The 12178-nt window shown below is 52.7% G+C and overlaps 1 protein-coding gene across 2 annotated transcripts in view; it reads right to left on the reverse strand.

The window, feature by feature from the left end:
* Myo1d (myosin ID) overlaps positions 1–12178 on the reverse strand; it is a 298063-nt gene continuing 285885 nt past the window's right edge. For both annotated transcript variants that reach the window (XM_036194795.1, XM_036194793.1), the window contains one exon: positions 1–2154. In XM_036194795.1, the coding sequence (XP_036050688.1) occupies positions 1998–2154 (157 nt within the window). In that variant the 3' untranslated portion in view covers positions 1–1997. The remainder of the gene's footprint in view (positions 2155–12178) is intronic.

Raw genomic sequence — 12178 nt, forward strand, 5'->3', positions numbered from 1 at the left:
TAAGATTTAATGCTTTATTGCTCTTGATGGTAAATCAAAATATGCTTTAGAAATAAAGTTAATTTAATGGAAAATAGGAATATATGCACCAACCATAGAATCGAGAGCCCCCACTCCATGCATACAATCACTGTATCCTGTCTTTTCCCCGAACTGTGCTCATTCACACCCCAAGTTCCAGGCCCTTCAGTGGCCACACACGGACTTTTAGGTCCTAAGAAAGTGCTTGTGGACAGGGCAGTTCCTCAGTGGAAGGGTCTGGCCTGGGTCAGGGGGTCCCGGGCTACATCAGGAGGTGAGAGGAGCCCCACCCACTGCCTCTGACCGCTACTCTTTTGGCATGACCTGCTTTGGTGTGCATGAACACACGCAAGTATATCTAGTGTAAAGCGACACACGGGCAGCAAGTGGGAAGGAGAGGTGAAGTTCCAGGCGATTGGCAGCCTGGCTGGCAGCACCCCTGCCCTGCACAGGCAGCTGACCACGCTGGGAGGAAGAAAAGTTTCCCGAGGACAAACTGCCCGCAGTGAAAAAGGCCCACAGCTCTGCAAAAGGGGTTATGAGGCCGGGTGGCCGGAACCACCTTGGTCAGCCAGGTGACTCCCTCAGGCCCTGGGCAAGGCACGGGAGGTGGCACACAGGCACTTGGTGGGTTAGGGTGGCAAGGTGAGGATTCAGGGGCAGAGTCTGGCGGAAAGTGAAGAAAATGTGGGCCTGGCTCTGTAAGCCGCGCCACTCCTGCTGGCTGGCTGCCCCCAGCCTTGCATGTTTTGCTCTCATAGCAAGCCTGCACTGCTCACGGCCTCCTCCTCCTCCTCCTCCTCGGCGGCTGAGGCAGCGAGCAGGGGTCTCAGGAAGGCCTCTGAAACAGGCCTGCTCTTTGCTGGGCAGACACTGGCAAACTGGCAGCTCTTTCCAGTGGGGCCCAGGGGCCAGGCTCCAGCAGGCAGGTATGTGCATAGGTGGGCACCCTGGCCTGGCCTGCAGTGCCAGGACTCCACGCTCTTTGCTGCAGCTTTCTTCCGCCTCCCACAGCTGGGTCCCGTGTACTTTGGCTCCCCACGAGTCCGGGTTCTCCAGTGAGGAGGCGGCACAGCTAGAGGAGTTAGGGAAGGGGCCTAGCTGAGTCCTGCCCTCTCTTTGCACCTCCTTACTAGGTCCTGACAGTATGGTCAGAGCGGAGGGGACATCTGCTTAGCAGCCTGGCATCTGCACAAAGGAGGTTGAGATAACTGGTTCTTGAGTGGCCGCAGCAGCAGGGTCTCTATAGGAGAAGTGGTCAGGAAGTCTAGGCCTGGGACCTTGGTGGCAAAAGATCTCCCAGGGCCAGCTCTGGAAGGAGAGACACCCCCATACCCCACCCCCACCCCCACCCCTGGCTGAACATGCTGAGGGATGGGCTTCACAGGCAACCTGTCCACCTGTTGCCTTTGGCTGGCTGCTAGGGGTTCGGCTTGTGCCGAGGGGCTCCGAGCTAGGTCCCGAGGGCTGCGATATGTGGGGGAAGGCAGGCATGAGGTGGAGGTCCCAGAGCAGGGCTAGTCCTCTGCTCACAGACACTGGATCCAAAGCTCTAGGAGAATGTGTGTTTGGCTGGAGAACTGTTCTGTGCTCTGGGCCACCCATCCCTCTGCTGGGTCAGCAGTGGTCACTGGCCCTTGGCCAACTGCAGGTGCTATCCAGTTGCCTGTGAGGTGAGAAGTGGTCTAGCTGTCAGCCCAGGAGGCTGCAGAGGGACTTTGGTTTCCTGAGCAGGGACTATGGACATTTGCAAGAACAGAGGCAGGGACAGAGAGCCAGGCAGGACACCTCATGAGCAGGGGGCTTCAGGGAAGGAGCCCTGCCCAGTGGAGGCCCTTGCAAGCTGATTTCTAGTGGTAGTAGAGGGCATACAGCAATTAGCTGGGCTCTTGGGATGCTGAGCGAGGCGGAACATGTGTGGGATGGAGAGGCTAAGGGCCCGGCCGGCCTTGTGCCAGGCCTCCGATGTGCAGCAGTCAGTTCCCCGGCACACTGAGGATGAAGCCTGAGCGGTTCTTGGTGAAGTCAGGCTGTGGCTGATTGAGCCGTGTCTCCACAGAGACGGTGCATTTCTTCCCATGCAGGCTGCACTGCACCGGGTTGGTGACGTTCACTTGAAGGTGGCGCTTCTCACTGCAAGAGAAAAGATAGGCCAGGCAGTCAGTGAGTGGGCAGACACAGAATCGTGTGGTTTCCTTGGCAACTCCCAGGGCCCTGCCATTTTCCAGGCTCCTGTGAGGTGGCAGTTTCAGGATTCAACCTGCTTTTTTTCCAGGTGCCCCCAGAGGCTTGGAGGGGCCCAGAGGAGGCAGGAAGAGATAGGTGTGTGCTGAGGCCAGCAGGTGCTGGCCAGGCCTGCTCGTCCAGGGAGCCCTGTGTGCTGCTGGACCAGGGAGGTGGATGTGACTGTGCCATTGCCACCAGGGCTGGGCTGAGTCACTTGGGCAGGGTGTCAGGGCTCTGACTCACGACGGTTATCTCTGCCAATAGGGAGACTAGGAATCCTCCTAGCCCCGCAAGGAATGTCTGCCTTGAATCCAGCTGGCTACCTGTCATGGAGTCTGGCTATCAAAAGTGGGTCTGAGGCTAAGCCCTGGGGTACAGTAGATCTGTGATCCCAGTTACTTGGATGGTTGAGTCAGAAGGGCAGTAAGTTCAAGGCCAACCTGGGCAACAGAGTGAGTTTACAGCTAGTCTGGGTAACTTTCTGACACCCTGTGTTGAAATAAGACCTTGGAAGTAGTCCTGGAGATAGAGCTAGCTCGGTGGCAGAGCATTTCCCTAGCATGTGTGAGGATCTGGGTTCAGTCGCCGGCACTACCCCAACCAACCAAATCAAAGCAGGTCTGAGTTGACTCTACCCGTGAAGGCTATTCCCACTTTGGAGCTGGGGGAACCAGGCTTCGCCACAGAGCCAGGAGGCCTGAACAGGGTCAGCCTGGAACCACAGCCAGGGCTTCCTCACTGAGTTGGAGGCCCCTTTGGGGATGACCTGCTGTGCTCTCCATGCTGTGGAAGTAGGAGCCCTCGCCTCTAGCAACGCACACTGTGCTGAATGTACTTGAGCTGCTGCTTATTTCAAAAGCTGGGAAACTTGTGAGTAGGCTGGCACCCAGCGTGTGTACACACATGCCAGCAGTCCCACACTGCACCTGGGCTTTCTTCAGTGGGGAGGGGAGAGAGGAAGGCTTGCTGCCTTAGGAGCTCCCAGTTAGGATGGACAGCAACACTTGGTCTCTCTACCTCCCTAGGGATTCCATCACTGTTGCTGATGAGGCTGGTGAACAGGCTGGATCCTCTCAGCACAGCTGGTTAAGGTCCTCCCTGCATTGAATGATGAATACTGAGTGGCCATGTCCACCTTGCAGTAGGAAGCCAGGGTTGAGACCGGCCTGCGCAAGCTTTCCCTGTACTTGTCAAGCACACTGCCCAGAAGACCCAGTTGCTCAGATGCTGATCAGGCTGCATGACATGCAACTGCTCCGAGGGATCAATGTGCTAGGCACAGGTGCTTCCTGCAGCACTGACCCCAGGGCATGGTGTCCAGGGACACTTGGTGTCCAGGGACACTTGGTGGCACCTCCTACAGAAGGCCCCAGAGTTGGAGAAGTTAAGGTGCTGTTTCCTGCCTGCCTCATTAGCCATGATGTGGAGGCAGTAAATGGGACCGGGAGAGACATATGGGCATTAAGTACCAAATACTTAATATCTTGTCAGCCACAGCTAGAACCTGAGCTTAGACAGATATTTTTAACCAGAGTTGGACATAAAAATAGCGGAGCCATCAGAGGCAGAGACTCAGGTTCTTTTCCATTCCCTGGGGAGTCAGGGGGCTCTGCAGGTTAGCTACATGGCTCTTGGCTGCCCTAGGTGTGTGGGGGTCCCCTGCGGCCTCACACTGGCCCACAGCAGGCAAAGTGCCAGCTCCAAGAGCGCCTCTGAACAAGATGGTTCCCGAGTCTGTCAGCCACCCCGTTTCTCCTGTCAACCCAGGGCTTTTGGGTCCTGCTCTACTCAAGTCCTTTGGGGGCCACCATCCTGCCCTCTTCTTCCTGGTGGGGCCAGTAAAGCAGTATGCACACTGGGTTCTCTCAGATTCTCTGGGAATGGGCTTGAGAGGGGCCATAATCTGTGTCAGCTTGAGCAACTAACATGCAGAGAAACACCAGCATGTTGGCCATGTTCCTGATGCTGCAGTGGGCCCTCCCAATAGGAGCCTTTTTCTCAGCCTGGTCCCTTGGCCAGAGTGCCATCAGCAGGGTGGCCATGGTCTCCATCCTTCCTCTTCTTTTGGGTTTTTGGGGACGGCTCTAGTTTTGGTGGGGGACATCGAGAGGTGGGGAGAGCATCCTGGGCGTGTTAGGACGAATCTTGAGAGCAGAGGTTAAGAGGCCACAGACTCTCTCTCCTGCTTTCCTTCCTTCCCTGTTTTTTTTGTCCCAGCTAACCAGTCAGTCCCCAGGCAGTATAGAGTAAAACTGGCTGAGATAGAAGACAGGTAGAGGGGAGTGGGGGACAGTCCCCTTTCTCAGGGACTTCCCAGCAGAGAGATGAGCAGAACGACTCCTGGGAGGCCCAAGCATGGGCCATTGAGGTTGGCCTCCCTCCCTTCCAGAGGGTGCTGCTGGAGGAAGGTCGTCTGTGAGGAGGAAGGCAGGAGCCGGGGAAGTGGACTCTTCTGCATTATGATGCAGACAGCTCTGGGCCCCTCTTTCTCTGGCGTGCTACCATCTGTGTGCCAGCCTGGGGTGGCCCCCAGCTCCCAAGGAGGAGCTCTCTCCCGGCCCAGGAAAGTGGCTGGTCATTCTCTCCCTCCACGGCCAGAGCTGACCCTCAACCTGCCCCAGGGAGCTTGCTGGAGTGGCCGTGTCCTGATCCTCTGGTGACATGGGACATAGTCAGAGAAGGGCCAAGTACAGACAGGAGAGGCTTGTCCTCACTGCCACACCCAGCCATGTTTCTGGGCCTGCCACCCCTACCCCAACCACACAGATCCTGTGTCAAACATCAAGCATCACCCTCCCTGGAGTGAGAACCAATTAGGACGCATTAGGAAAGAACTCACGCCATGCCTCCGCACCCCTCCCTCGTCTTTTATCCCACCCACTTTTTCCTTCTGAGATGAGATCTCGCTATACATAGGTCAAGCTGGCCTTGAACTCATAATCAATCCTCCTGCCTCATCGTCCTGATGCAGGGGTTACAGACATGAGCCACTGCACCCAACCCTCCATCCTAGATTCTGGGTAGTGTGTTCTAAGCCCATGAGATCACTTTTGATCCATTTGGGATCTTTAAATATGGGGCTACAGGTCTGGGTTCTGGTCATATGGGCTCTTGGGCTTGCCTGAGCCCCTGTGAGTCTCTTACAGCCATGAGGTGCTGTGAGATTCTCTTCTTCACCATGCTGTGGTGGGGACAAGAGTTGTTTCATCACCATCACCATCATCATCACCATCACCATCATCATCATCATCATCATCACCATCATCATCATCACCATCATCATCACCATCACCATCACCATCATCATCATCATCATCACCATCATCATCACCATCACCATCATCATCATCATCCCACCATCATCATCATCACCATCACCATCATCATCATCACCATCATCATCACCATCACCATCATCATCATCACCATCATCATCACCATCACCATCACCATCATCATCATCACCATCATCATCACCATCACCATCATCATCATCATCATCACCATCACCATCATCCCACCATCATCATCATCATCATCACCATCATCATCATCATCATCACCATCACCATCATCCCACCATCTGCTTTCCAGCTTTTACCCAGTATTTTCCTCAAGGTGCTAAGCCCTAGGAATACAGAAAAGTAGTGTATGTTTAGAGACAGGGTCTTTTCCTGTACCCTGTGAGGCTGCTCGCAGGCTGGGGACCAATGCACAAAGGCCATTTAGAAGGCTGTGCGCTCTGTCTCTGGGAGCTGCACTCCTTCACTCAAGTGCTAAGGACCTCCAGGAGAGCCACTGTTACAGACTTGGCTTATGTTCTCTGCACATGTTCATGTAGCTCATAAACCACATGGCTGCCTCTGTTTTCAACAGCCCCTGCCTGGCGCTGTATATCCTGTGCATCCTCAGCTTGTGTTTCAACCTGACAGGTGTGGGGGCCCTTATGCCATTTGCACGGCTCGACTCTCCATGTTTGGAATACAGGTTCCTGGAGGGTGAGGGGTCTCAGAGGGGCTGGAACACTGTGCCTGGAGGCCCAGGAGGGCTCCTTTTACTGATGGGCAATTCTAGCCAGGTTATTGGTTCTGGGCCAGCATGCCACCACAGGCCTCAGTGCACTGCAGACAGCCCACCCCCAGCACTTTGTTCATAGTTACTACAGCCTCACAGTGGGGTGCGGGGAGGGGCAGTGTGCTCAACTGGTCATGGTCCTCCTAGCCTCAAACACTCACTCAAGAAGCTCATTCCACACGCAAGATGGCCAGATGGCCTGTGGAATGGGACAGTCCCAGGAGGCAGGCAGCTCCTCAGAAGAGAAGTACTTGGTGTGGTCACTGTGATAAATGGGATGTCCCCAGGCTCCTGCTCTTTTCCTTGGCATAGCCCTGAATGACCTGGTGCCCCGCCATCTTTGTGAGGCTGCTGTAGAGTTCGGAAGAGGAGGGAGGTGAGTTCATAACAGAACAATGGGGCAGAGAGAAGCATCTCTGGAGGGTTCTGCTGCCACCCACGCATTGCATGTGCAAAGGGAAGTCTGGCTCCAGCTTCACAGTGCCTCAGTATACTAAACAACCATCACGTGAACTGGGAATCCCCTCCCAGGTATGTGCCAAAGAGAAATGAGAACGGGTGTTCAGACAACACCTCTGTATGCCAGTTATCACTGCAGAAGTGTTTACAAAAGGCAGTCCATTATGGTTGAACAGGTCAACAAAGTGTGGTATGTCCATTCACAAGGATATTACTGTTCAGTGGAATATTATTCAGCAATAAAAGGAGTAGAGGATCAATACAGTAGTGAACTTTGAAAGAAGCCAGCGACAACAGGCCACACACTGTAAGACCCATTAGAGGAAATACCCCACTAGACACATCAACAGAGACAGGGTAGCTTAGGTATTTCAAGGGGCATCAGGGAGGGGCAAGGGAGGCAGGGCCGCTTAGGAGGTTTCCTTTTGGGGTAGGAGAAGTATCCACAGTAGATACGCTGTTCAATGTGGGAGTTTTTCTACAATAGGGTTTAGAGGACAAAAAGGAGAAAACAAGGTTTTAAGGTAATTTTTATCTATTTATTTATTTGTTTGTTTATTTTGATACAGGATTTCTCTGTATATCCCTGGCTGTCCTGGGACTCACTCTTATAGCCCAGGCTGGCCTTGAACTCACAGAGATCCACCTGCCTCTGTCTCCCGAGTGCTGGGACTAAAGGCATGCACCACCATGCCCAGCTTTAGAGGAAGTTCTTATTAACCAGATGACTGACGTACAGGAAGACTGAACACAGTGGTCCATACTTTTAACCACAGCATTCAGAGGCTGAAGCAGGAGGACTGTTGTAAGTTTGACTGTCTCAAAATAGCCAAACCAGCAGGAGGCTTCTTCGTGCAACCCTGGAGCTGGTGTGTAGGAGAGTGTGCTGCCATGGGAGCCGTGCCTTGGCTCTGGCCTGAGCTCCAGCACACACTGGGGTCTTTACAGAATCAGAGTTCTTTCTTCATTTGAACAGAGAATGGACAGGAAGACAGGGTATCTCCCTCTGATGGTGTGCCAAGCCAAATGACAGCTGCTGAGGGGGAGGGGCCTTTCCACCCCAGCTTCTGTTACAGGATTTAGTGCCTCAGCAAACTGTGGTATTTGGGGACTTTGATCTCATGTCATCTGTTCTCAGCCATCACTGCAGGCAAATGGCCCCTGATCAAGTGACTTTCTTTCCTTTTTCACTTAGACTCCTGTCTTCTCAGGAGAGCAGCTGGGGTAAGAATGGATCAGCGTGACAAGCCAACATGGTCCCAATGATAGCTGTGCACCCACAGGCCCTGCACAAAGGGGACAACCGTGTGTGTCCAGGAGCTGAATCAGCCCAGAAGAATGTCCCTTCTTGTCCAGGCCCCCGGCCAGCTGGGAAATGCAGTCTCTAGACTGACGCCAACCCAAGAAAGTGGCCCAGGAGATTGCAGGCAGTCCGGTAGGGTGCCTGACCTTGGACTTTGGGAGGGACCGGGGTGCCCCTGTGAAGCTCTGCTGTCCGGTCACAGGACATGACCAGAGAGAGATGGTCCCAAAGAGATGACAAGTCTCACATGCTGTGCACCCCACCCCAGAGCCATACCTCACTGGCTGTCCCTAGGACATTAAGTACACACTCTAGCTCACACTGAGGACTGCATGTCTAGCTCTTTCCTGTGTGCTTTGTTTGGGGAAGCAGGTTTCCCTGCTGACGGAGCCTCAGGTTAGCTTTTGCAATACCCTGCTGGGGAAAGGCTACTTCTGTTTGGTCAGGGTTGCACCCAGAGCTGCTTCTAAAGTGAGCAGGGGAGGCTGGAGACAGGGTGCTGCACTTCCTGTCCCTGGAGTCCTTCTGTATGTGCAGCTGTAAGGGACAAGGCAAAACCACACAGCAGTCATGAAACATCTGGGCACACTAGGGCTGCACCCATGCCCAGGGTCTGCCTCTGCCCTAGCCTGAGCTGCTCTGGTGTCTAGACCTAGGCAGGGGAACCCACTCCACGCTCATCATGTCCTTCCTTCTCGTTAGGTGCTTCTAAGCCCCATCTCCTCCCTGTCTACACGACTCTTCCCATTGCGTATTCAGGGCGTGCTGTGCACTGTTCAGAGCAGCGGCGGTTCTCAGCCTTCGTAAAGCTGCGGCCCTTGAATACAGTTTCTCATGTGGTGGTGACCCCCAACATAAAATGATTTTTGTTGCTACTTCATATCTGTCATTTTGCTATGGTTAGGAACCATAATGTAAATATTCTGGGAGATAGGAGCTTGTCAAAGGGGTTGCGGCCCACAGGTTGAGAACCACTGGTCCAGAGAGTGTACATCAATGGGCCTGGAGAGCCAACTCTTGCACCTGACTGGGGACCGGGCCACACAGAAGAGGCCTGGTCATGGTGGCTGAGGTGAATTTCCCCAAGGAGGTGGCATCCCGGCTGAGTCTCCAGGTTAAACAGGCCTCTTGCAGGTATCTTCCTGGCTTTATTTTCTCATTCTCGGTTACTGCTGCACATTCATCAGACTTTGTCACCACACAGTGGTGAGACCCACCCAGGTGGTTCTAATGACAGACCTAGCCATTGTCCACATTCAAGCATGAGGTTCCAGCACATTCTTCTGAAAGACCCCTCAACACTCCACAGGCAACTGAGTCTTCACATGAAGCCAAACTGAGCACTCTCTCTGGGCCTCATCCCTTGTCAAACCTGTCAAGAGCCCAGCCTAGACATCCCCTCATAGAGGCCAACAGCAGGAAGTTGTCAGCTCAGCTTTCTTTGCCTCGGAGACCAGAGCCAGTTCTCCAGACTGCGCTGTCTCAGCCTCCTCTGGTGACCCTTGTTGCCCAACTGGTTTCTGTCTTCTCTGTCCTAAACCCTGCTTGCTTCACATACATTCCACACATCCTCCATGCTGTGAGCAGTCTGGAACAGGCACCCAGGGGGCCTGCCATTCCTCCTAGCTCTCTCTCCAGTGGGGTCACAGGCCTGGGGTGTGGAGCTCTGCTGTGCTCATCCCAGGAAAGGACAGGCCTGGCAAGGCCAGCTCCTGCTGCTGCAAGTGTCTCAGTGTTGGAGGGATCTACAGAGAGCATGGGAGCCACAGTGGATGTTAAAGGAATAAAAAAGCCAGCTTCCAGGAGGCAGGGGAAGGGAGGAGACGGGCAGCCAGAGTGGAAGGCTGGGCTGGGGCCCCCAAAGTGCTGGCTTGCGCAGAGTCATGGCCAGCACCACAGATGAGAAGCAAGGACACAGCCTGTGTCTGCACACGCCATGGGCTGCCCATCTGTGTCTTCCAGAGTGGAGAGAACCCGTGGGGAACAAGTAGAGACGGGGCTCCAGCCCTCTGTGTCTCTGAGGAGTAAAGCCACTGTGGACCACCAGAGGCAAGGCCAAGTGCAGAGGACTGATGGTCTCCTCACACAGGCTCAGCTGCTGTGTGATCACCTCGGGACCGGCAGGTGATAGGGTCTAGAGGGTCCAGGGCAGCAGGGCTGGGAAACGGGAAAACCCAGACCATACAGTTCATGGGGCGGGACCTGCGGCTCTCCTCAGAACTATAGTGAACGTGGCACCTCCCTGGTGGCTTAAGACAGTGTTAGGAGTGGGAAATAGAATCCACAGGCTCTGGGACAATGTGGAGCTAAAATCCTGGAGGCCAGCAGCATGGAAGACAGCAGGGTGTCCCAGTGAACACTCCATCCAACTCCTTTTATTTGGAGGATGGGGAGGAGGAGGGTAGACTCTGGGCTTTCTTCACAGGAACACAGGTGAGAAAAAGATCACATGAAATACGGACAGAGGCTGCAATGGTAACTAACTCTCCAAGAAGGAGAACGACGAAAACCTGGCCTCCCCAGGGGAAGGTGCAGGGAACAAAAGAACCTAAGAAACACGAGAAGAACAAAGTCTCACCAACAGGACCACCCAAACGTGAGTGGAACAAGGATGACACCATGTCAACTGCGTGGGGAAAGGCCTACAAGGCCTCAACCCTCCACAAAGAACTCTAGGCAGCTGAGGAAAGCTGGGCGTGGGAAAGGTGGGCATGGGAAAGGGAAAAGGACAGCAACTGGTTGTGCAGTACAGGCCTAATGGTCAGCCCTGGACACGTGGCATTATACAGGCGCAACAGGTTATATTTAGGAATATATATGTAGATATAAGTATATACATCTATGCATACAATAACAGTGAAAAAAGAGGCCTTGCATTTGAAGGAACATGGAGGGGTATAACAGAGGTTTGGAGGGAGGAAAGGGAAGGAAGAAATGGCCTAATTATAATCTCAAAAAAAACATATTGTGGTGGTTTGAAAGAAAATGGCCCCCAAAGGGAGTGGGTATGGCCTTGTTGGAGGAAGTGTGTCACTGTGGAGGTGGGTCTCATGTTCAAGCCACATCCAATGTCACAGTTCACTTCCTGTTGCCTTTGGATCAAGATGTAAGGACTCTCAGCTTCAGCACCAAGTCTACCTGCATGCTGCCATGCTTCCCACCATGATGACAATGGACTAAACCTCTGAAACTGTAAGCCAGCCCCAATTAAATGCTTTCCTTTATAAGAGTTGTCATGGTTATGGTATCTCTTCACAGCAATAGAAACCCTAAGACACACATGTATAATATATATATATTAATTTAAGTAATATATTAATATAAATATGTATATAGGTTTAAAGCTGGGCCAACAAGGTGATGGATGCCAAGCTTGACAACCTGAGTTCAGTTCCCAGAATCTACAAAGTGGAAGGAGAGAACTGACCTCTTTAACATGCTCATGCATGTGTAAACATACACATAAATGAAAACTTAAAAAAAGAATGCACAACCATATACAATATTCATAGATAATCTTGAATATATAAATGTAATAAACTGTACAAAATGGATAAATTGTTTAAATAGATAAACTGTTTAAAGGTATTTCCCAGGTTGACCTAAAATATTTAACTCTAAGCTACTTAAAGAGATATATAAATCACAGCTGGGTGGTGGTGTCACATGCCTTTAATTCCAGCACTCAGGTGGCAGAGACAGTTAGATCTCTATGAGTTCAAGGCTAGCCTGGTCTATAGAGTGAGTTCCAGGTCAGGCTTCAAAACTACAGAGAGAAAACCTGTCTCAAAAAAAAAAAAACCCAAAAAACAAAAAACAAAAACAAAAACAAAAAAAGAGCCAGGCAGTGGTGGTGCACGCCTGTAATCCCAGCACTCACGAGGCAGAGGCAGGTGGATCTCTGTGAGTTCAAGGCCGGCCTGGTCTACAGAGCTAGTCCAGGACAGCCTCCAAAGCTACAGAGAAACCCTGTCTCGAAAAACCAAAAAAAAAAAAAAAAAGTATGTAAATCACAATGATTGGACTGCAGAGATGGCTCAGTGGGCCAGAGCACTGGCTGTTCTATAAGACCCAGGTTTGGTTCCCAACACCCAC

The sequence above is a fragment of the Onychomys torridus genome, chromosome 8 (genome assembly GCF_903995425.1).
Source record: "Onychomys torridus chromosome 8, mOncTor1.1, whole genome shotgun sequence".
In the NCBI taxonomy this organism is placed as follows: domain Eukaryota; kingdom Metazoa; phylum Chordata; class Mammalia; order Rodentia; family Cricetidae; genus Onychomys; species Onychomys torridus.